Genomic DNA, 25371 nt, shown 5'->3' with positions numbered 1-25371 from the left:
GTGGTCCCTGGGCTTTGCTAAGCTTGTTCTAAGTAGGTGCTTTAGACCACTGAGCCATCTAACCAGACCAGCAAAAAAAAATTCTAATCTATCCAAAATTTCAAGCTACCCAAAATTAACTTTAAAAGTTATCTCAAATCAAACTGTTTCCTTTAGATTTAGTCCTTTAATATGGTATGTAAATATGTAAAAAGATGAGTTTTCTAAAATTATGAGGGATAAAAAGCAGTGTAAGGTCCTGTTTGTTTTTTCCGTAAGTTTTTTTCTCTTTATTTCCCTTATAACTCCTAAGGGAGTTTACTTCTTTATAAATTTAACTGTTTTGGAGACATTACAATGAGAATATGTTGGTTTTTTGCTTCCAAGTGAACACATAAATGAAAAACTGCTTGGAACTCTCAGCAGATGCTTACATATCCATTTATAGAGATCATACTCAGTGGATATTGCTAGATTCCAAGTAGTCTACTGTGGAGTGATGCCCTACCCTCATTTGAGTACTATAAAAGAAATACAATGTATTCACACATCTGGAAAAACTATTAATTAGGATTAGATTCAACTGCATACAACAGAAAAATGTAAATTTTCAGTTACAAAAATTTTTTTTTTTTATACTGGGAATTGAACTTGAAACCTTGTGCTTGCCAGGCAGGTGCTGTCCCACCCCTGGGCCCATTGAGCCAGCCACCAAGACTGGCATGGTGGTGCACGCCTGTAATCCCAGTGCTGAGGAAGCTGAAAACAGGAGGATCGCTACAAGTCTGAGCTGTGTAGTGAAACCCTATTCCAAATACATAAATTAAAAAAAAAATATGGGGCTGGTCCTAAAGTCTTAAAGAAAAATTAGAATCCTAGCAATCAAGAAATCACTGGGAGAGATTAGTAGGTAGTCAGAGATGCTAGTGTTTCAAAGAAGCACAGTTGGACATTTAGTATATTTAGAAGTTAAATGGAGAAGAAGAAGATTGACTCATTTCTTGTGATTTCATAAGTCAAAAGATTAAAGAAAGATCTTTCCCCTCTTTGAGAGGTGTACAGAGGAAAAGCATTCAATATGAAGGAGAGTACTAAAAGGCATCTAGGTAGAGAAAGGGTGAAGCTAGCTATAGATTAGCATGAAGAATAGAGGGGATGTGTATGTGGGAGCATCTACTTAAGGAGCTAATTGTGGATCATAACGATGGAGACATTTGGTAGCAGCCTAAAGTGAAGAGGAGGAGGGGAGAGAAAGAAAAATGCTAGTATAGAATGCATGACAATATTAGATGACAGTATGTATGCTGCCGAAGCGAGCACATAGATGACTTAGATTAATTTAAATTTGTAAGAAAATTCTCAATATATTTGTAACAAGTTTTATATTTCCTATTTGTGTTATCTGTTGTGATTTGGCTGGGATCTTGCTGTACATTTGGCTGCATTCTGGGGCTGAAGCTGAAGGGGTAGTCTGGGAAAGAACACAGGGAAAAGGGAAAATATGGAACCACACGGTGGCCATGTGGTGGTGGCAGTGTTTCATTTTTGTTTTGTTTGCAGTGTGGGGCTCTCTTGGCTACTTTTCTTAATGTTGAAACATAGTGCCCAACCCTCAAAATGAAGAATAGGAAAGATTTCCTGGCTTCATAGTTTATAGAACTTTCAGTCCAGAGTTGGCTGGCTACAAGGCAGAAAGAGTTATGGAAGAGAGACATCACAGGAAAAAAGAGTCATAGCAGGCAGATGGCAGAAGGCAGCAAATAACAGGCAGGAAGCTTTGGAGTGACATCTAGATAAAAGCCATGACAGGGTGCTAGAACCAAACCCGGGCCTTTACATGCTGAGCAAGTGTTCTGTTACCAAACTATAGCCCTAGCGCTACACAGTATTTCTTAAATCCTCATATAAGTCTCTCTTTATCCATATTCCAATGACCTATAGTCTCATAAGGAAAAACCTTGTAAGGAGGAGCAGTAAATGTATTAGAACAAATAATGGGATAACAAGGGTTAATATACTCTGAGAAAGTGCTGGTGTAGGGTACTTCTTGGTAATTAATACAGCAGCCTTGTCTTTGAGCAGCACAGATATAAGTGAATTGGCCACGCTAACTCTCAACCTCTGTTCAGGCTGCTGCTAATGTTGATGATAGGTTATGTTCAGAGAAGTGAGTTTATGTGAAAGCAAATGCAGAGAAATTTATTTATAATTCATTACTTAAATTACGATGTTTATTATTTCCCTACTTTTATACCCAGTATGTTATCCTAGGGTGAGACGGATTACTGTTATTTTTCAAACCCAAAGTTTAGTTTAATAGGGAGCTCTCAGGAGTGAGCTGCTTCATTTGTCTCCTTCAGATAACAGTAACCAAAGCCTCTAACCTAGTTCTTTGCACATAAGTGAATTCCTTTGTTAGTTGACTGTATAAATGAAGATGTGGCTGTAGTCTTCATTGTGTTTATCATTAAGGCTTGTGTCTGACAGAATGATGTGTCATTTAGATAAATATATGTTTAAGGACATGAAGTGTCTAGGCTAAAGAATTAAAAATATGTATCATCTAGGGTAAAGTTCTAGGTTATCCTTTGATGGTCTAAGCCCATTTTGGCTGTGTTGTATTTATGCCAAGTGTTAGACTTTTAGTTTGACTTCCTCAGATTCCTTCATGTGTTGCACAGGTAGTGAAAAGCAAACAGTACAAACTGTATGTGACACAAGAATTGAAGGAGAGAGCTAGACTAAACAGGAAAGGAGAGTGAGAAAAGGAATAAAGAATAAAGTCAAAGTAGCAGACAAAAAGATTTGAGTAAGGTAAAGACACAGTTTCAGGAAATAGCATGGTTAGTGCAAGTACTTTTTCTCTAATGTCTTGCCATGGCTGCATATTGCTAGGCATATGTTTTAAATTAGCTCTCTAGATTGACAGTACCTTTTTTTGGCCTAACTTAGGTGTATACTCTTAATGTACCAGATGCATTCTATTACTGCTATAGTCCCGTTCCTGGGAGTGCCAGCGGAAAAGATGCTATCATGGAGGCAATGGCCGAGCAGATAGTTACGGTGTGTGCTACTTTGGATGAAAATCCTGGAGTGAGGTATAAAAGGTAAGACGCACTAGTGCATCTAGTATGCAGGCAGCAGTATCACTGTGCTTTTTGGTATTGATTTGTGAAGTACACTTTCCTCATACCATCACATTGCTCTCTATATAGGAGACTTAAAATTAAGGCTTAAATTTCAGATTAACTAAATGCTTCTGTTACTGAATTTCAGAGCTTAAATGTTATACCATTCACATAGTCTTTTTAAGGAATGCTTAGAGGAACTGTATCTGTTACATAGGGAATACAATCTTGCACTCATTGGTTTTTCATTAAATTCCCATCAACTTTAAATTATCTGCATACCTCTTATAGGGTCTTAAATATCTAGGGCCATTCTTTTTTTTTTTTAAAGACAGGATCTTGGTGTGTATATTAGACTGACTTGAACTCACCATGTAGCCCTTGCTGGCCTCCAACTTTGGCCATCTTGCCTCACCCTCCCCAAGTGCTGGAATTACAAGTGTATACACCATGTCCAGCCGTTCAATGGCCATTTTTACTAAATTTTAGGGGTTTTTTTTACACTTGATCTTAGCCAAAAGACTGAAAAGCAATAGTTGTTTTTTTGTTTGTTTGTTTGTTTGTTTGTTTGTTTTTAAAGTATAGTTTGGTACCCACACGATAGCTCAGCAGACTAGGCCCCTGCTTAGGCAAGCATAGGGAGGGACCAGGGTTTGATCCCCGGCACCACATGCCATGTTGGCCCCACCCCCAGGCATGCTGAACTGGCCACCAAGACCAGGCGTGGTAATCCTAGTGCTAGGAGGCTGAGACAGGAAGATCACTATGAATCTGAGCAGTGTAGTGAGACCCTATACCAAATACATTTTTAGGGCCGGGGAGATGGCTCAGTGGAATAAGTGCTTACCGGGCAAGCGCAAGGGCCTGAGTTCAATCCCCGGTTCCGCCAAAAAAAAAAAAAAAAAAAAAAAATACATTTTTAAAAAAGTAGTTTGACTTTCATACTACATACCTTCATTTATTTGCTTGTTCTGTAAAATTCACTAATTATCGTATATGGTTTAGTAGTTTCTTCCAAAATAAATACACATGCAACCCAACCAGGATAAAAAAAAAAAAAAATGAGACTTAGCAGCATCTTTTCAGCCGCTTGAACACTGAGAGTCCATCTCACCCCAGAAGGGATGGCTGTCATCAGGGATAAGAGAGCAGGTGCTGATGAAACCATGGGCGAGTACGTTGTTGGTGGCAGTGTCAGCTAATGTAACCACTATGGAACTGGGATGGAGAGTCCTCAGAAACTAGAAATGCCATTTGACCCAACTACTTGCCTTCTAGGTGTCTCCTCAAAAGAGTTAAAGCCATCGTGGTACACCGATATGTGCACACCCACGTTTATAGCAGCCACAGTTCATAGTAGCTAAATCTCAGAAGCAGCCTGTTTGTCCACTGTCAGATGAATGACTAAATAAAATACGGTTTTTACTCACAGTGGAGTACTACTCTGCCATAAAGACTAAGTTTCAGTCATTTTTAGGAAAAGGAATGCATCTTGAAACCATAATTTAAGTGAAATACATCAGACACATCAGTTTAAATATCACACTGTGCATCTTATTTGAGAAACCCAGAATACAAGTGAAGAGCCAAATATAAGACAAATTGCAGTAAGTAGGAAGCTAAATCTTTTTCAGGGGGACATGGACCACGAGTTGGAAGGAAGGGAGGAAGGAAAAGGGGGATGAGAAAAGAGTTCAGATGTGTGATATCCGTCCAGGCACCAGCACCCCATGAGGGAGGTACTACTAATAAGGAAGAAAAGGAAAAGAAAAGCTACAGACCAGTCCTAGTGATGCCTTCATACCCATTCATAGCGCAGCTCATCACAGCTACATCTTGGAAGCGGCCTGTGTTCCTCAACAGATGAATGGGTACCGCAGATGGATTTGTATCGCATGGGGTTTTATTCTGCCATTAAAGAAGGATACATTTCTTCTGCAGTGAAGTGAATGCACCTTGGGACCATAGTGTTAAATGAAATGAATCAGACACACAAGCCTAAATGTCACATGCTTTCTCTAATATGAGAAACCCAAAGTAGAAATAAAGAACAAAATAAAACACAGAGTAGGAAACAGGAAGATACTTTGCAAAAGGGAAGAGAACCGAGTTGGGGGGGGGAGAGATGAATAATTAAGATAGGTTAGTACGTGAACCTGTTCCCTGTGTAATCACTATGTATTGTAAATATGTACTGATACACATTAAAGTTTATTTTAAATTTTATTTTATAAATGTTGTGGTTTAGCCTTAGAATTCAACATCATGATGTTGAAAGATAATTGTGTAAATTTCCCATTTTTAGTAAGCCTCTAGATAATGCCAGTAAGCTCGCACAGCTGGTTGAAAAAAAACTTGAAGACTACTACAAGACTGATGAAAAGAGCCTAATAAAGGTAATAAATAAAAGGCAAATAATAGCTAAACATAATGTCTGTATTACCTCTTTATAAGCCAAAGCAATTTGATTCATTTTTTAGCATTGATAGGGGAATCATTAATGAACCTCCAATACTGATTTGAGAACTATTAGTATAGACATTACTGAAAACCTTAGTGGACGTGATAGTCTGGAGAGGAAGACACAAGCGTCAGTGTCTGTGTCTTAGCTCTGCCATGTAATGCATAGTTGGGTCAATTTGGACAAATTATATACATTATACCTAATTTTTCTTTTCTGTAAATTAGGAATAGTAAAGGAATACCAATTTTATAAAGTTAATATTTACAAAGGCCTTAGAATAATCCTTTCCACTGAGTTAATATTTACTAAATGTTGGACTTTCTGCTGTTACTAGCTTCGACCTTGGGATTTTTTTAACCTATAAACATAGATGAAATCGTAAGTACCTTTATATAGGAGTTTAATAAATGACGGCTGTTGTTACCATGGTGTAAAGCAATATAACGTACTTGGAGACTAAGGTCAGATGGTGAATGCCTGCTTGTGGGTGTGGCTGGAGAACAGAGCCCAAGGGCGCTGATAGAGGTGCCAGGGCCCGGGGAAGCCATGCTGCAACAGCTGGAGAAAAAAAGGAGGAAACCAAACCGCCCACAGTCTAGAAGAAGCAGCCACCAACTGCAGTCCCACATAAGTGCAGTGAGAAAATATATTCAGTATAGGGAGAATATAAGCTGGAGCTTGGAAGGCACCCTGGAGGAAAATGCCTTGAGCTTCAAGAATTGTTAGCACACAGAGCTCGCTTCAGCAGCACACACACTAAAGTTAGAAGGATGCGGAGATCAGCGTGGCCCATGCAATCAAATACACAAGCTTAAGTATCATGTGGTGTTTCTTAAGAAGCCCAAAGTATAGAGAGCAAAATAAAGGATGGATAATAGGAATCGGGAAGATAATCTTTTGCAAATGGAAAAGCGGTCTAGAGATGAAGGGAGAGAGGGAAGAAGTAGCTGTCTCCCTGGCTAATTTTTCATTTTAATTTATATTATTATGATCTTTTAAAATAGCATAGATTAAAAACAAGTATTCAAGTAAAGCAGATGGGTTTAAAATTCAGTGCTACCACTTACTACCTGTGTGACTGGGCACATTACTTAATTTAAGCCTGAATGCCCTCAGTATCAAATATAATTCCTGCCTCACAGGATTGCTGTAGGAAGATATTAAATGAAGTTTTATATATATGTATTTCTTGTATAGCAAAAAAAAAATTATTTATTTGGTACAGGGTCTCACTATGCAGCTTGGACTCACAGTGATCCTCCTATCTCGGTGCTGGGATTACAGGTGTGTGCCACCACGCCAGTTTTCAGGGCCAGCATGGCACGCCTGGGGCTTGGGCCTGGCGTGGCATGCAGTACCAGAGATCAAACTCAGGCTCTTATGCTGCTTATCAAAGCACCAAGCTCTCTCCCCAACCCGCACAATACTTGATTACATTGATACATTCATGACCATGTTTATAGCAGCCACAACTCACAATAAATTCTGGAAGTAGCCTATATGTCTATCAATGAATGAATGAATAAAGTAATTATTATATATGTGAACACACACTGGGGAGTACTGCTCTGTCATAAAGAAACATAAATTTGAGTTGTTTTTAAGGAAAATGGAGATACCTTGAGACCATAATGTTTAGTGAAATAAGTCAGATGCACAACCTAAATATCCCATCGTTCATTTTATATGAGAAACCTGATTAAGCCAGGTAAGAAACCCAATTAAGCTAGGATTACACACCTGTAATCCTAGAACTTGGGAAGCTGAGGCAGGAGGATTGCTGTGACTTAGAGGCCAGCCTGGGCTACAGTGTGAGCTCAAGGCCAGTCTGATCCTTATAGTGGAACCCTCTCTCAAAAGACATAAATAAATCCCAATTATAAATTAAGAGCAAAACGAAAAATAATAGGAAGTAGAGATCTTTCTCATGTGGTAGAAGATCAAAAGATGGAAGGGAGAGAGGAAATGAAAACAGGAATTAAGATGTGCTACATGGACCCACTCCATGGATCTACATCATGGACCATCAGGAATGTAACCATTATGTACTGCAGATACTAATAAAGTTTTCAATGTCTAATGTAGAGGGCTCAAGTGGTACCTACTGTTTATAGCTTATATCAATTTTAGTGTTAATGGAGCTGAATTCGTAACAAAATAGGCTTAGCACAAGTCAAGTGTTACTTTTTAAAAGGAGAACTTGAGAATACTATTATTAATTATGGCCTCTTAATCTAATTATGAGTGCTTTTAGTTGTATAGTCTTGGTTTTTGCCTTGGTGTACCATTCAGATTTTCCTGTTTTAACAGCTTAACACTGTTAAGGAAATTAACCATTTGTTCTGTTTGTTTTGTTGTGGTTTTGGTGGGGGAAGAGATAAGAATTTAAGAAAAATCTGCTTTTCTAAGATACCATACATGTAAAGAAATTGAAGTTTCTTAAGATAATTTTTTCCTTGTTACTCTAGGGTAAAACTCAGTCCCAGCTCTTAATAATCGATCGTGGCTTTGATCCTGTGTCCACCGTCCTACATGAACTGACCTTTCAGGCAATGGCATATGATCTGCTACCAATTGAGAATGACACATACAAGCAAGTATAATTTGAGGGATATATAAAGGGACTGTACAAACAGGATGATATTTATTAGGAGCATTTAATGGCTTGTGTATAAATCATAAAATCATAAAAGAAATGTACCTTTTTTTCATTCAGAGGTTTTATCCTTCTCTTCTATAATTATTAAAGCAGTCATTGAGTCAGGCAGGGTGGTACAGTCCTGTAATCCTAGCGCTCTGGGTGATAAGGCAGGAAGACTTGCAAGTTCATACCCTGCCTAAGTTCTAGAGCTTGTCTGAATGTGTTTATCTCATTAAACAGAGCTACAGTTAAAAGGCAAAATTTGGACTTTTCACTTAAGAGTAAATACCAGGCCCCTCTGTTGTACTTTTTTTTACCATGCAACAAAATTTTTATTAACATTTTGAACAGGTTCAGCTATTATTGAAGCTGGTAATTTCTAAACTTAAATTGGGGCAAACAGCTATGGTGAAGAGCACTACCATAACTAAGACACTGAAGAACTAACAGCCACCCCTCAGACGGAGGACCAAGTGCAGAGTGGACTCTTTCTGGATGTTGTAGTCAGAAAGAGTGCGGCCATCTTCCAGCTGCTTGCCTGCGAAGATCAGCCTCTGCTGGTCAGGAGGGATGCCTTCTTTATCCTGGATCTTGGCCTTCACATTTTCAATGGTATCACTAGGCTCCACTTCCAGGGTGATGGTCTTGCCCGTCAGGGTCTTCACGAAGATCTGCATCCCACCTCTCAGGTGTAGGACCAGGTGCAGAGTGGACTCTTTCTGGATGTTGTAGTCAGAAAGAGTACGGCCGTCTTCCAGCTGCTTGCCCGCAAAGATGAGCCTCTGCTGGTCAGGAGGGATGCCTTCTTTTGTACTTTTTTTTAAAAAAAATTTTATTTATTATGTGGGGGGGGTGCTCAGCCCACCAGGGGGCGGGGCTGGCTGGCATGTGGTGCTGGGGGATTGAACCGCAGTCCCTGTGCTTTGCTAAGCTTGTTCTAAGTAGGTGCGTTAGACCACTGAGCCATCTCACCAGCACCCCTCTGTTGTACTTTTGAAATGGCAGCCATATTCAAAATTGCTAAATTGTAATTCTTTTTTTTTTTTTCCTCAGTAAGGGGGAATTGAACTCAGAACCCTGCGCTTGCCAGGCAAGCTCTTATTCTACTGAGCTAGCTCCCCAGCCCCCTGTAATTATTCTTAATCATACACCCAAAGGTATCTCGTCAGTGTAATCAGTTGTTAAAGTTCATGATACTAGACAGCAAAGTAGGACGGCTATGAGAGTAGCTAGAATTTAGTTAGCCTGGTGTAGTAGCACCTGCCTTGCGAAGCTGAGGCTGGACGACTGCAGGTTTAAACCCAGCCTGGGCAGCTTAGCGACCTAGTGAGACAACGTCTTGACAGCCTAAAAAAGGCCTGGAGATAACAGCTCTGGGCCAAGGCCCTGAGGTCAGCCCCTCGTACCACACACATATGCACAAGAACAGGTGCAGTTCTACCATTTTGGTACTTACTGATTTACTCTTGATATAAATATATGTGCTTTAGAGCTAATGTGAAATAAAAAGCTAAATGAAAGACTGAAACAGCTTTTCTGTAAAAGAACCAATTTATCAGGTCCCACTGTGGCCCTTAAGAAGAAGAACCATTTTATTTTGTGTATCATTTGTGGATATATATGTGTATATATATTAAATGTTTTTTAATATCATAATCACTAAATCCAAATTGACATTTTTCAGAAAGCTAAAATGTATTGCTTAGACACATTAGTAAAACTGAAAATTAATTTCTGAAAGTTCATGTTTAATTATACTCAATTTAATAGTTCTCAAAAATATACTACTTCTGATATCATAATTAATATTTCTTGAACCAGATATTTCTAAAATGATTTTGCGTATTGCATTTTTATTTACACTTTATATCCTGATTTCTGAGTTATTCTTTATATTTCTGTTAGTTAACATAGAGCCATCAATATTGCTGTTTTTCTAATGTAAAAGTTGTGTTAAGCATTGCATTTAGAAAGGAACAATGAGCTTCATCTCTGTCATCCTTTCAATGTATAAACCTGCACCACTCAAGATGTAGAAAAAAATAAACTGCTGGACAATGAAGAATTTTGCTCTAGACTATAGATGAAAGTTTTAGGCATTTCTGACCTAGAGTTTTTTAAAAAATGTATTTCCTTAGGCTTGTTGGCAAACAAAGCAAGGTTTAATTTTTTTTTTGAATGAGAGACTTACTAAAAATTAAATTAACCATACTTTTTCCTTTAATTAAAAAAATTCAGAGATAAAACTTAGAAGCACAAGTTCCCTAAACTCCCCGTCCTCTAGCACAGTTTTTCAGTATGAGGTGATTTATTACTAAAAATAAAGAATTTCAATTATTTTTATGTTGCTGAAGTTAAAAGTCATTTTTTTTTTCTGTCTTGGTACAAGGTCTCACTCCCCAGCTGAGACTCGTAGTGATCCTCCTGTTTTCAGCCTCTCTAGTGCTGGGATTACAGGCATGGACCACCACGCCTGGACTCGGTCACCACGGCATGTGGTGCCAGGGATCGAACTCCGGTCCTTACGCTTGCCTGAGCAGGTGCTTAGTCGGCTGAACTATCTCTCTTGTCCTTTTCTGTCTTTTGGAGACAGTTTCACTCTGCAGTTCAGTACTCACCTTGGACTGTCCTTGGACTCACCTTGTAGCCCGGGCTGACCTTGAACTCTCAGCATGTGAGCCACCATGTCTGGCTCTAAAGGTTAATTCTTTTTTTTGGTGGAACCGGGAATTGAACTCAGGCCCTTGCACTTGCCAGGGAAGTGCTTATTCCACTGAGCCATCTCCCCAGCCCTAAAGGTTAATTCTTGATGTTTTCCTCTTAACATGTTAGCACCAGCATGATGTAACTGGAGTGACTGTCCCACTGGGAGGCTTATACCACCTGATGGGACAGTCATGCACATAGCACCAGTGGTTTAGAGCCTCTCAGCAGTGAGACATACAAATTACAGCCTGTGGTGAATGTGTTAATCCTTCTGGTATTTGGACCTTTTCTCTGTTTTAATGTTCTCAGGAACACATCCACTCTTGAGGTTTATCTGCACTTGACTCTCAAACATATGTGTATTGTGAACCTTCTTGAATTTCAAATTCATATCAACTATCTACTGGATATATCCACTTGGAATGTCTAAAGAATGTTGTCAACTTGTATTTCCAACCCTGAGGTCTATTGTCCTTTGAACTGCTCCAATTAGTCTTCTCCATCTTAGTCAATAGCAGCTGCAGACCTACAGTTTATTCAGACCCAAAATTTTGGTCGTCTCCCTCCTGTTTTATAGTCAAGTCCAAAAGCATTGGATTCATTCCTTTGTAGATGTATTTTCAAAATATAACCACAGACCAGAATAATCTGAGTTAGTATAATTTTTCATCTGGTTTATTGCAACAGTTTTCTAGCTGATCTCTAGTGCTTCTTCACTCCTTGGGAACTATTCAGTCTCTCAGCATAGCAAAAAAAATAAAGTATTGGTAAGATCAGGTCAGTTGGAATCATTTTGCTTTTTCAGAATTACTGGCTTTTTCTTCAGTTTCTTTTTCAGAATTATTGATTGTAAGAATGTTTCTTGCAGTTTTGGGGAAAGAAATCCAAAAGACTTATGCATCTGTCTACTTGTAGGTATAAAGCAGATGGGAAGGAAAAGGAGGCAATCCTTGAGGAAGATGATGACCTCTGGGTCAGGATCCGACACCGGCATATTGCAGTTGTGTTAGAGTATGTGAGACCTTCTTAATTTTTATTCCGTATTTTTGAAGTACTAAGTGTTATATGTTATAATCTTGGAATAGTTTTTTAAAAAGAATTACACTGAAAGAATTCTTTCACAATTTGACAGAGAAATTCCAAAGCTTATGAAGGAAATTTCATCAACAAAGAAAGCAACAGAAGGAAAGGTGAGAGTCTTACTTAATTTTCAAAATAATGTAAAGGTGAATTTTAAAATTGTTGCCTATTTTTATTCTTTTAACTTTCCATTGTGGAAACATTCTTAACATTCACAGAAGTAAGTAAATTTCCAGGTACCCATTATCTCATTGCAAAAATTAGAAACATTTTGTCAGTTTTGCTTCCTTAATTTTTTTTAGAAAGACCTTTTAGTCTTTTAAAAACACTTTTCACCAATGTATTGTTGGGATTTTTTTATATTTACGTAAGTAAAGCACATCTGAAATGTATGCTGGGTAGCTTTTTCTTATTTATGCACTTCTGGGACATCCAACTAAACCAAGATGTAGACTATTTCCATCATTCCAGGTTTCTTCTTATCCTTTCCCAGGCAGTGCCCTCCTTCCAGAAGTGAACTCTGTTCTGATATCTATCCTCATATATTGCTTCTGCTTGTAGATGAATTTTGTATAAATCAAATCTTATGCTATGTGCTTGCCTTTCACTCAACATGGGAATTTTTGAATTTCGCTAATGTCACATATTCAGTAGGCTTTTTTTGGTTTCATTTTCATGTAGTAGTAATATGTGTTACCTAACAACAGGATATGTTTTGATGTACAGTGAGAAGAGTATACATTTATTGCTATATAAACACCCAGTTATTTGGAACTATTTATTGAAAAAAGCATCCTTTCACCGCTGAGAAGAGGTGGTAATTTATTTGCTTTTAATCAGATAACCACAAATGCTTGGGTCTACTGGCTTTCTGTTTCTGATCACTTTGTCAATTTTCATGTCAAACTGTCTTTTTGAGATAAGTCTTGCTATGTAGTTCAGACCAGCCTTGAACGCGCTTTGTAGCCCAGGCGTTGGTCCCGCTACCCTGACCTGAGTGCCACCACATCCAGCTACCACACTGTCTTTTAATTAGTATACTTTATGTTTTGAGATTTGTCAGCATAATTTCTCCAACTTTGTTCTTTGTCTTTACTCTTTTATGAAGTTTGCAGCTCTATGTAAATTTTAGATTTTGCTTAACTGTGCACAAAAAACATTTCAATAAAATTTTTATTAAGATTACATTAATTTGTGTATCAGTTTGGGAAGAACTGACAAAAATATTGAGTGCACTGATTCACTAACAAAGAATAGCTCCATTCATACAGGACTTCTTTAATCTGTCTCATTGTTTTATGATTTTCACTTGAGGTTTTGTGCTTTTTATTTATTAGTGGGGTTTTTGTGGGTATTGTAAATATTGAAATTCTGTTCTGTTTTGTCATTAGTATGTAAAAGATGAATGATTTTGTATATTGATCTTGGATCCAGTGACCTTGTTTAATTTCTAATATGTTTATATTTATAGATTGACTTTTTATATACACAGTAATATCATCTGTGAATAATGAAAATGTACACCCTCCCTTTCCACATTTATCTTGTACTCTTTTTTTAGTAATTAATATTTCTATCTCTAGCTAATACCTACAGTGTAAAGTGCAGTAAAGCTGGTGTTTAATATTTCATCAAGTATTATGTCAGTTTTAGGTTATCTTAATTATACTCTTTATAAAATTAAGAAAGGTTCTTCTAATTTTTGTTTGCCAACAGGTTTTTTTTTTTATTTGTTTGTTTTGTATTTTAGGGAAGGGTCTACAGGGTGTTCAGGGTCTCACTACTAGATTGGCTTTATAATGATCTGCCTGTTTGCAGCCTCCCAAGAGCTGGGATTGCAGGTGTGCACCACCACACCCAGTCTCAATTGCCATCTCAGTGCACCCTGGGGGTGGGGCCAGCACAGCAGGCCCAGGATCAAACCCCTGGCCACTGCACCTGCTTGCAGGCGCTTTAATCCACTGAACTATTTGGCTGGCCCTGTCCAACAGGTTTTTAAATATTTTTGGTTTTGTTTTGTGGCGTGGGATTACATTTAAGGTTTTGTGCGTGCTAGGCAAGAACTGTATTACTAAGCTGTCCTGCGCCCCGGCTTTTACTTTCTTTAATCAGAAAACTGGCTTGGATTTCATCAGATACTTTCTCAATGTGCTGCTTTTCCCCATTATTCCATTGCTGTTGTGAATTACGTACTTCCTGCTGATTTTCTGACATTAAATTATACCTTTCTAGTGGCTGGTGAGATGGCTCAGTGGTCTAAAGCACCTATTTGGAACAGGCTTGGCAAAACACAGGGACCGCGGTTCAATCCCCCAGCACCACATGCCAGCCCACCCTGCCCCCTGGTGGGCTGAGCTGGCCACACACACACACACACACACACACACACACACACATAAATAAAATTAAAAAAAAAATTATACCTTTCTAGAATAAACTATTTGGTCAGGATGTGTCATCCTTTCCTGTGTTGCTGGATTCTACTTGCAGATGTGTTGCTTAGGATGTTTGCTTCTGTGTCTATGAATAGTATTTCCTGTAACATTCCTTTTTTGTAGCATTCTTGTTGGGTTTTGGTAAGAAGATTATATTGGTTTTATGAAATGAGTTACAGTCCTCTCTCTTTGGTATTCTTCTCTGAAAGAATTGTGCAATAATGCTTCAACAAAGTCACCATTGGGCATGGAAGTCTGGGGATTTTTTTGGGTTTTTGGAGTTAGTTTGTCTGTTTTTTTCTGAGACAAGGTTTTGCTATGTAACTCAGGCTGGCCTTAAAGACCTTTCAGTTCCTCTTGTCTCAGCTTCCCTAACGCTGGGATTATAGGCATTTGTCACCATACCTAGCTGGAGTCATCTTTATATGAAGTCCTTAATTACAGTTTAAGTTCTGAGTAAGTACATAGCTATTTAGATTTTTTTCTTGTATCTGTTCTGGGATAATACATTTTTCAAGGTATTTATTATTATACTTAAATTTGAAATACCCTCCTATGCTGTCAGACCTGTAAAATCTGTAATTATGTTGTATATTAGTCTTCATGTTATTAATTTGTGTTCTCCCATGCCTTTAATTTATTTGGTTTTTTTGGTTTTATAATGTCCATTTATTTATTTTATTAATTTTATTGAGAAACAAATAGCAGTGAGTCAGTTTCAAAACCGATTAGTAGGACAGTTTCAGTAATTAATACATTGCATATTGTTGTCTTTGTAGTGGTTATTCATAGTACAAGATGCAGACATGATATCCTGTTCAAACACAATTAGTACAAATCCTTCTTCTCATTGAATTAAGAGAAAGTAGCTGTATATCTATCCTAACTATTTTGTATATACAGATACAAAATGATCCTTCGTTTATATCCCCTTTTTTGTTTAGTTTTGCCAGAGATGGGCATTCCATTGCCATTTATATATTGTAGGTATGTGAATTCAGCAAAATAATCCAATATAGTCCAGTAGTCCATAATAGTAGTGGGGTATCTGTAGGACTGGCAATGTCAGAAGTTGTTGACTTGAGCCTTTTATAGCTCAGCTTATTAATATTGCTTTACTTTTTATACCTCATAGTTACATTTTTCTGCTGGATGGTTAAGACCAAGATAAAGCAAGTCGTATATAACAAAAAATGTAACTTTTGTATCTGACAAGGTCAGTCAAATGCCCTCAGGATTTATCCTGAAACCCTGTACTGCAGTTTGTAGATCCTTTTTCAGTGTCAGCCATGGGGATGAGTCATGGCCATTGCTTGGCCAGTTTGCACTCTGTGAAAGCCCGAGAGAATGTTTTCTCTCCATGTGACTCTCCTTACGCACACTCTACATCGCTAATCACTTTGCTCTGTAGCCCCGTAAGCTCCTTGATCAGAAAATTTGGGGCCACAACTGAGCTATAGGATGTTACATTACAGGTTCCCCTATGTCCTGAGGCCTGAAAACCCATTAATCTGTTTGTTTTTTAGATGAGGCCTTGCGCTTGTTTTCCACCCTGGCCTCAGATCTGCAATCCTCCTGCCTCAGCCCCCGTAGCTGGGGCTGCAAGCCCGCATCACTCCAGCCACCCCACTCCCAGATCAGCAGTGTCCCGTACAAGGAAACAACTTCTAGCTTTGTTGATTTTTATCTGTTGTATGTTAGTTTTAAACTTAATTGATCTCTGCTTACCCTTATTTCCTTCCTTCATCTTTCTTTGGTATTTTTTTTCTAGGTCCTTGAATTGGGTGTTTTATAGCATTAATTTTTAACTTTCTTTTCTACTCTGTATATTTGATTTCCTTCCCAGTGTTAGCTACATCCCAGGAATTTTGGAATAACTTCTGTTCACTCAGCTCGAAACAGTTTCTAAGCCAGGTGTGGTGGTACACACCTGTAATCCCAGCACTCAGGAGGCTGATGCAGGAGGATCACTGTGAGTTAAGGCCAGTCTGGGTTACAAAGTGAGTTTAAGGCCAGCCTGAACCACATAGCAACATTTTGCCTCAAAAAGACAAAAAAAAAAAAAAAAAAAAAAAATTCTAATCTTCATTGTGATTTCTTCTTTGATACCTGTATTACATAGGTGTGTATTTATTTATTTATTTATTTATTTATTTTGCGGAAGCGGGGATTGAACTCAGGCCCTTGTACTCGCCAGGGAAGTGCTTATGCTACTGAGCCATCTCCCCAGCCCTGGTATATATTTTTAAATTTCACTGTATTTGGTAATTTTCTGTTATTGTATTATGTCTTAATTATAAATGGTCAGAGAATTACAGTGTAGGATTTCACTGCTTTGAGATTTGTTAAGATTTGATTTATGACCCAGCATATATTATATTGTGGTAAATGGCTTGTATGTTCTTGAAAAATAACACAGATTATTATGTTTTATTTATGTTGTTCTATTTATGGTTGTTTGTTTGTAGTACAGGGGATTGAACTCAGAACCCCGTGCTTGCCAGGCAGGCACTTATTCTACTGAGCTATCTCCCCAGCCCCTGTATTTATGTTTTAATCATGTTGTTTAATCAGCTCTTCTATTTTTAAAATTTTTATTTAATACATATTTGGACATATTTGTGGAGTATAATTCAGTACACACGTACAGTATCTAATATTAAACCAGAATAATTACAAGTCTGATTTTCTCATTTATTATTTCTTTGTTTTAATCCTTTGAACTCTTATATGGCAAATTTATGTTTTGAGATGAATAAAAAATTCCAAACTGGGCCTGGTGAGATGGCTCAGTGGTCTGAAGCACCTACTTAGAACAAGCTTAGCAAAGCACAGGGACCGCAGTTCAATCCCCCAGCACCACATGCCAGCCAGCCCCGCCCCCTGGTGGGCTGAGCTGGCCACACACACACACACACACACACATAAATAAATAAATAAATTAAAAAAAAATTCCAAACTATTTTCCAAAATGGCTATGCCATTTTATAGAAACTTTTTAAATTTTCTGATTCTCTGTTGAAATATTCTTCTAGTTAATGTAGTCCATCTCTATCCTTTGTTTTTGATTTAAGTGTGTTATTTTAGAGTCCTTCTCTCTTAACTTTAATACTTGAATCACATTGAGTCTACTTTTGTATGCCTGTTAGAGATGGTGGTAGTTGTCAGACCATTTTATTCAGAATTTGTTTTTGAATTAATAATATATCAAGAAATACAGCAATAACTGCCATTTTATGTTCTTTGATCTCCTTATGTGGGTTCAGTTCACTAGGAAACCTCACTGGAGGGTTCTTGCAGCAGATTTTTGGCAAATGAGCTTGAGTCACGTGTTACACAGCCCCTGGAGTCATTTTCAGAGGGACTCAGCTGGGCTGGAGAGAACCTCTGAGTTTTGAAGTTTACTAGTTAGGAAAATGGAGTAGTGCTTGTTAGGAGAAGAGAGTAGCCAGGGGCAGGAGCTTACCCCAAAGAAAAAGGTGTCTGAAAAGTAGTCACAGATCCTTTTTTAACCTTAAAACACAACATTGATGCATGTGCAGCAGACATTCAGGAAACCAGAGCGGAAGGATTGCAAGTTTGCGGCCACCCTACACAGCTCAGCCTGTCTTCCACACAGCTTCTGCACAGTAGTGCCTAAAGTGAGGTGTGACCAGAGATACCCACATAAACCTCTTCATGATGCGGCCACTCTCCAGAGCCAGTTCTCCTGTGGGTGTCAGGACCAAACTCTGATAGCCTTTATGTCTAGGTCTGTTGGTTGCACAAGCAATTTGGCAAATGTGGTCTTTGTCCTAGTCCCAGAGTGAGTTTGAATGATCACATTGCAACCCTTGATACAAGGAAAAATGGTGCATTGCTGGAAGGCAGAAGGGTTTCCAAACCATAGGCAGAGGGCTTTACAGGAGAGACTCCAAGAGGTTCGTGTCATTGAGGCTGTCAGTGCCTCTGCGGCTATGCTATACAATAGCTCAGGTTTCATCCCCTTGGGATTCGGGATCAGAATACTGATCACATCATCTTTACAAACTCTTCTATCACTCTAGTATTGATTACTTTCCTGCTTCGGCTGTCCATTAATCTTTAATTGTATCCTAGACATTGTGAATGATTACAAAGAGTTTAAGTTCAGTTAAGTTGCTGAAGAGTAACCTTGATTCTGTTGAGATTTCATGTTAAGCAGTGTTAGGAAGAAGTGTTTTTCATCTTTGCACTTGGGCACAGTCACAGGACTTAATGTTGGAGCTGTTCACCTTGGTCTTTCCTTTATCTGGATCAGAGAGTGCTAGCATTTTCTGCTAATGCCTTGCTGGCATCTCTGTCCATTTAACTACTAAGTAGTTCTCTAGGCTCTTGAGAGTCTTGGCCTGCACAGGCCAGGACTGGGGCTGAGGGGAGCGCAGTGCATATCTCTAGGTTATGTCTTGACTAAGCTCCTCTCTAGCACCCCGTTGCCCAAGCCTGCTTCAGCAGCCTTAAACTCTGATCTTTGTTTATCGCTCAAAGAGATAGTGAGACTCTTGTTCTACTTGGACTCTTTTACTTTCTCTGTGGTTTGGAAAATGTCCCCAAGGAAAAGGCAGGGTGACTGCAACGATGACCTTCTGTGCTTTCCTTCACTCAGAGAGGGTCTTCACTCAGAGCTGTATTTTATCCATTGCCTGACAGCTGTTGGTTTTTTTTTTTTTTGTTTTTTTTTTTTGTGGAACCGGGGATTGAACTCAGATCCTTGCATTTGCCAGTCAAGCGCTTATCCTGCTGAGCCATCTCCCCGTCCCCAGCTGTTGGTTTATTTGTCCGATTTTTTTTTTTTATGGAAGGAGAATAAATTTGATATCAGTTACATTATTGTGACCAATACTGGGAACCTCCTGTATTTTCTTTTTAAAATTTGCCAAATGTTTAAGTTAACTAGATTTGATAATATTTATAACTCTGGAATTAAAAGGTTGTAGTGGAATGGTAAGGATCATAAGTTTGCTTTAAATATGTCTTAATTTTCCTAGATATCCCTTAGTGCTCTTACCCAGCTGATGAAAAAGTTGCCCCATTTCCGTAAACAGATTAGTAAGGTAAGTGATGTTGTTTATAATGTGATTTATTTTTAGTTTATTGGTCTGTATAACCCTATAGTTAGGCTTAGCAGTGAATTTCATGGAATGCTTATTAGTTGTCCTCTTAAACTTTGTATCTGAGAAGTGTCCCAAATATCTAAGCTTATAGTAACTTCTCTACATATATTATCTCGTTTTATTCAAATCTAGATTTATTCAAATTCTTAAACTTTTTGATCACTGTTTTACCAGCCTCATAGGACTATTCAATACTACCGTATTGACCAGTGGTTGTTATGCTATATGCTTCTTTAAATTGTTATATATTAACAGATTTAACAGCATTTAAGCTGTGTAGTAATTCTTTTTTTACTTTTGTAGCCTTTTTTTTTTTTTTACAAATCACTATCAATAAACTATACATTTTTATCATGTTGCAATCTAATCAAGAACAAGTAATATTAATGTTGCAAGACTTCTTTTCTTCACCTTATTTTTCATTACTGTCAGGACACATTAAGTGCTTTGCTTTTGTTTTGCTGCCTATTTTATTACCACCTTTCAGTCTTACTCTCGCTTCTTTTCTTGAGCTGGTTCCCTTGCTTACACGAGACCATACTTTCCTTTTAGCCTCTCTGAAATATTTAATATAACCAGTTGCACAAAAATAATTAAAATGCTTTAAATGATCGTGTTCTTTTGTTTTTCAGCAAGTTGTTCATCTTAATTTAGCAGAAGATTGCATGAATAAGTTCAAGCTTAATATAGAAAAGCTCTGCAAAACTGAACAAGTATGTAAGATGTCAGAAATATCTTCATTGATAAGTTTACTAAATGAACTTTGTAAGTTAAAATGTACAGTTTTGCCCATTGCAACTGTTAATTGTAACAGAATTGTAGACTTATATAAGGGGACCTGCCAAGGCAGTATTTAATGTACAGTTGTCCACTATGTTAGTCAGCTTTCTGTTGTTATAACGAAAATCTGAGGTAATAAACTTATAAAAGTTCACTGGTTTGGTTTTTGTTGGTTCCCATTGTTAGTCCTGGGCATCAGGTCCCTTATAGATGCTAAGCATGCACAAGGCTTGTAACTTTGCAGTTGGCCTTGTTGCTTTTAGGCTTATGGTGAGCTAGTGCCTCATGATAGGAGTGTGACAGAATAGAACTGTGCATCACATGGCCGGACAACGAAAGGGACAAGGAGCAAGGGGCAGGGGTGCTCCATCCCCGTCAGGGCACAGCCCCCTGACCTGAAGACCTCCCACAGGCCCACTTGACGCTGCCACCCTCTCCAGAGGGCACCACACTGGGAGTCAGGCCTGTAACTCCTGGGCCTTTAAGGAGCAGCCCGGATCCCAGCTACAGCACCCACCAACGTTAACAGCAGCTGTGTGTGTCTTAATTAGCAGTCCTTCCTCAGCTGTGATGAGCACTTTTTGCTGGTGTGTTTTAAGTTTTGGAACCTTATTTTGGGCTGATGTTGTTGGCAGGGCTTAGTTCCGGAAGTGTAGGGCTGAATGTAGCACCTTGCAGAGTACTGCCGAGGCACACAGTAACTGTTTTCATCCTTTCATGCAACGTCTCTACTGATGAGAGCTTCATGTTCTGACAGAAAGTGTTAGATACAAGTGACACGTCCTCGCTGTTCCAGTGAAGCTGTGCGTGCTTGGCATATGCCTCTAGCTGCTGGGGATGCTGAGGTGTGCCAAGCCAGCCGGTACAGCAGCATAGCCAGACCCTAACTCAGAAAGCAAGAAAATGTATTCTAGAAGACACATTGCAGAGTCCAAGAAAAGTCCAATTTTTTTTTTTTTTTTTTTTTTTGTGGTTCCGGGGATTGAACACTGGACCTTGCGCTTGCCTGGCAAGTACTTATTCTACTGAGCTATCTCCCCGGCCCAAGTCCAATTCTAATAATGTGTTTGACTCACCTGGATGTATCCAAAAAATATTATTTTAGCATGTAATAGTATAAACATTATTAGTGAGATATTTTACACTTTTTTTCATACCAACATTCAAAATCTAATATTATACATCTATAGCACATTTTAATTCAGATTGACCACACTTCAGGTATACAATAGTCATACGTGGGCTGGTGGCCACCATATTGGATAACATTTAGAATTAATGGTTTTTCTTCTCTGATTTTTTGCACTTTTGCATTTTGTACAGTGGCCTACAAGTGATATCCACATTTTCTATGAAATGTTGTCAGAATTCCATTAAAATTTGATGATTTAGGACTGGCCAAATAACTCTGTGGACTGAAGCACCTGCTTAGGCAGAATGTAGGAGCCAGGTTCGATCCCCGGCCTGCTATGCCGGCTCCACCCCTGGGGTGCGCTGAGATGGCTGTTGAGATTGGGTGTGGTGGCCTGCGCTTGTAATCCCAGCATTTGGGAGGCTGAAAACAGGAGAATCATTGTGAGTCTGATCTATGTAGTAAGACTCTGTAGACCTTGTATTAAATACATAAAAAAAGAAAATTTATAAAAATAATTTGATGATTTAATAATAGATATTTTTAAGAGCCAGACATGGAACACACATGTAATCCCAGAACATTGGGAGGCTGAGGCAGGAGGATCATAAGTTCAAGCATGAATAACTTGGTGACTTGGCAAGATCCTATTTCAGAATAAAGTGCCAGGCATGTAGTTGATTGTGAAGACCCTGGACTCAGTGCCCTTTCCCAAAATGGATATTTTTTTCACCCTGGAACCGGGGATTGAACTCAGGCCCTTGCGCTTGCCAGCCAAGCACTTATTCTACTGAGCTATCTCCCTGGCCCCTAAAATGGATATTTTTTAACAAAAAACTTAATTTGATCTTTAGACCACTTACTATTTTGTTTTCATTAAGGACCTGGCACTTGGAACTGATGCAGAAGGACAGAAGGTGAAAGATGCTATGCGAGTACTCCTTCCAGTTCTGCTCGGCAAAAATCATGATAATTGTGACAAAATAAGAGCAATTCTGCTTTATATCTTCAGTATTAATGGTAATGAAGATTTTCATGAGTCACTAAATTACCTAGTTGTAGGGCTGGGGAGATAGCTCAGCACTCTGAGTGCCTGCCTGGCAAGCGCAAGGACCCGGGTTTGATTCCTGGTACCATATACCATGCCTCGTACCGTGCCAGCCCCAAAAGTAGGCATGGTGGTATAATCCCAGCACTGGGGGTGCTGAGGTAGGAGGATCATTACAAGTCTGAGCTCTGTAGCAAGACCCTGTACCAAATAAATGAATTTTTAAAAATACCTAGTTCTAAAATCACTTTTAAATTATTGATTAAAATCTGGTCTTAAGAGAATCTTTGAAAACTTGTATGTGGTGGTTTAAGTCAAAATTAGTTAAGATGCATATGGAATTGAGAGAAGACTGAAGGGGATATGATTGAACTGTTTGCTCTTTTAAAAACTTTCTGAGTACTACAAAAAGTAGAATTGATTGCAGTAGCAATTATGTGATTGTGCGTTGATATTTTTACATATCTAAGGGACCACAGAAGAAAATTTGGACAGGTTGATCCAGAATGTAAAGATAGAAGACGAGAGTGACATGATTCGAAACTGGAGTTACCTTGGTGTTCCCATTGTTCCCCAAGTAAGGAATGTTACATGTTTATGTGTGTGGTTAGCATTAATCATGTGTTTTTATGTGGAAATCCATGTCAATCTTAATATTACCTCATAAATTTTTTATTAAGCAATTAAAAGTTTTTATCTTTTTCATGTATTTTAAATATACTTTAATTTTTTTATTTTTTATTTTTATGTCTGTATAACAATAAGGGTCCACAGGGTCTCACTGCATAGATGGACTCCTAGTGATTCTGTTTTCATCCCCCAAGTGCTGGGATTACAAGTGCGCACCACGACACCCAGTCTCAATTGCTGTCTCAGTGTACTCAGGGTGTGGGGCCCACAAGGCAAGCTGGGAAACAAACCCTGGCCACTGTGCTCTGCCTAAGCAGGAGCTTTAGTCCACTGAGCTATTTGGCCAGCCCTTTAAGTATACTTTTCTTAATGAATTTATATTTTATACCTCCTGTTGTAATTTTCTACGTACACTTTTCTTCTGTGGTTCATTTATAGCAGATACCATATTTTAACATACCATTAACCTTTAGCACACTAAAGAAGATAATTATGTCTTTTGTTTAAAACTATTTAGGTTTAAGCCAGACGCAGTGGTACACACCTGTAATCCTGGCTTTCTGAGAGGCTAAAGTAGTTGGGTCTCAAGTTCAAGTCTAGCCTGGGCAACGTAGTGACTTAGGGAAATTCTGTCTCAAAATTAAAAAAAAAGAAGGGGGGCATTAGAGATGTTTTGCTTAGTGTAATCCCTGGTACTGCCATGGGGGGGAGGGGAAGGCTTATAGTCAAATTTGGAAGAACTCTGTCCAGAATCCCACTCCTCATTGTTTTATGAAATTTTTTTTTGTGGGAGAGGAAGAGAGGGTGCCAGAGATCCAACTCAGGACTTTGTGCTTGCCAAGCAGGTGCTTTTGTCACTGAACTATATCCCCAGCCCTGAAATTTTTTTTTAATAAACATATTTCCTAATGCTATTTAAAGTTTTAACAGTAGTGTACAAAAAGTTCAGTGGAGTCTATGACCACATATATTGTGATTTTTTTTTTTTAAGTAGGTATTTTCACTCTTAGTAGAGTTCAATATCTTTGGTAGGAAACACAACAAAAGATTATATTGGGCTGGCAAGACAGCTCAGCAAGCTTAGGCAAGTACACAGACCAGGTTCAATCCCCAGCACCACAATCCATGCCATGCTGGCCCTGCCCCCAGGTGCTCTGAGCCAGCCACCAAGACCAGGCATGGTGGCACACACCTGTAATCCCAGTGCCAGGGAGGCAGAAAACAGGAGGATCACTATGAGTCCAAGCTGCATAGTAAGACCCTGTACCAAATACACACAAAAAAAAGATTATGTTACTGAGTAAGGTTATGATTTTTAACTTTTTCCTGTCTTAGTCTCAACAAGGCAAGCCAGTAAGAAAGGATCGGTCAGCAGAAGAAACTTTTCAGCTTTCTCGATGGACACCGTTTATCAAAGATATTATGGAGGTAAAAATCATTAAGTTTCTACCTACATGTGAGTGCAATGTCACTCCTGAGCTCACTTGTCAGTGCCCCTTGTGTTCCCAAGCTGTAAATTAGTGGCCTCCACTGTTTCGATCATGTACGCCTGATTATTCAAAATGTGATCTGTGTGTTATATCCATATATATACATATACATATATGCAAGCAGAAATAGAGCTTTGATATTGCCAAAAGCAATGAAATTACAAAATTTAATCTATTCTCACCAGTCTTTCATCACAAAAGGAACATCTCAACTCAGAGAATTTTGCAGATATTGAATCTCAGAATATAAGATTAGCATTTTCAGTTGAATAGGTTTGGATTTGTGGAAACATAGACTATATCATTCTTCATTTTATTCATTTTGCCACAGATTTGTGGAAACTTTTTCCAGGGCAAATACAGGTATTGAAAAAAGAACAAAGAAGCACACACTTAGAAATTACCTGGGTTTTATGCAAACTAAAATGTAAATGACCTCACTTTGCTATCCAGCTAAATATTTTGTACTAGATGTTTCTAAATGAACTGATGTTGTATATTTATGCAAGGGATTTATTTAGGTTAGCTCATGGGGTCCAAGGTGGATAGTCTGTAATGCCCATCCACCTACTGGAAAAACCAAGGGACCAGTAGCTGTTCAGGTCAAAGAGAAGGCCGGGAAGATGGCTCAGTAGAATAAATGCTTGTCTGACAAACACAAGGGCCTGCGTTCAACCCTCAGTTCTGCAAAAAGGAGAAGAAGAAGAAGAAGAAGAAGAAGAAGAA

General features: G+C 38.5%; 1 protein-coding gene across 1 annotated transcript in view; it reads left to right on the top strand.

Moving 5' to 3' along the window:
* Window positions 1-25371, top strand: part of Stxbp3 (syntaxin binding protein 3) — a 60382-nt gene that overhangs the window by 22062 nt on the left and 12949 nt on the right. Inside the window, exons 7-16 of the mRNA XM_004636946.2 lie at window positions 2932-3086; window positions 5413-5503; window positions 8040-8164; window positions 11834-11929; window positions 12051-12108; window positions 19440-19505; window positions 20198-20278; window positions 22359-22497; window positions 22996-23102; window positions 24491-24583. Of these exons, the coding sequence (XP_004637003.1) occupies window positions 2932-3086; window positions 5413-5503; window positions 8040-8164; window positions 11834-11929; window positions 12051-12108; window positions 19440-19505; window positions 20198-20278; window positions 22359-22497; window positions 22996-23102; window positions 24491-24583 (1011 nt within the window). The remainder of the gene's footprint in view (window positions 1-2931; window positions 3087-5412; window positions 5504-8039; window positions 8165-11833; window positions 11930-12050; window positions 12109-19439; window positions 19506-20197; window positions 20279-22358; window positions 22498-22995; window positions 23103-24490; window positions 24584-25371) is intronic.

Source organism: Octodon degus, unplaced genomic scaffold, assembly GCF_000260255.1.
Source record: "Octodon degus isolate 3935 unplaced genomic scaffold, OctDeg1.0 scaffold00084, whole genome shotgun sequence".
Taxonomy (NCBI): Eukaryota; Metazoa; Chordata; class Mammalia; order Rodentia; family Octodontidae; genus Octodon; species Octodon degus.
This window is presented reverse-complemented; position numbering and strand designations above follow the sequence as displayed.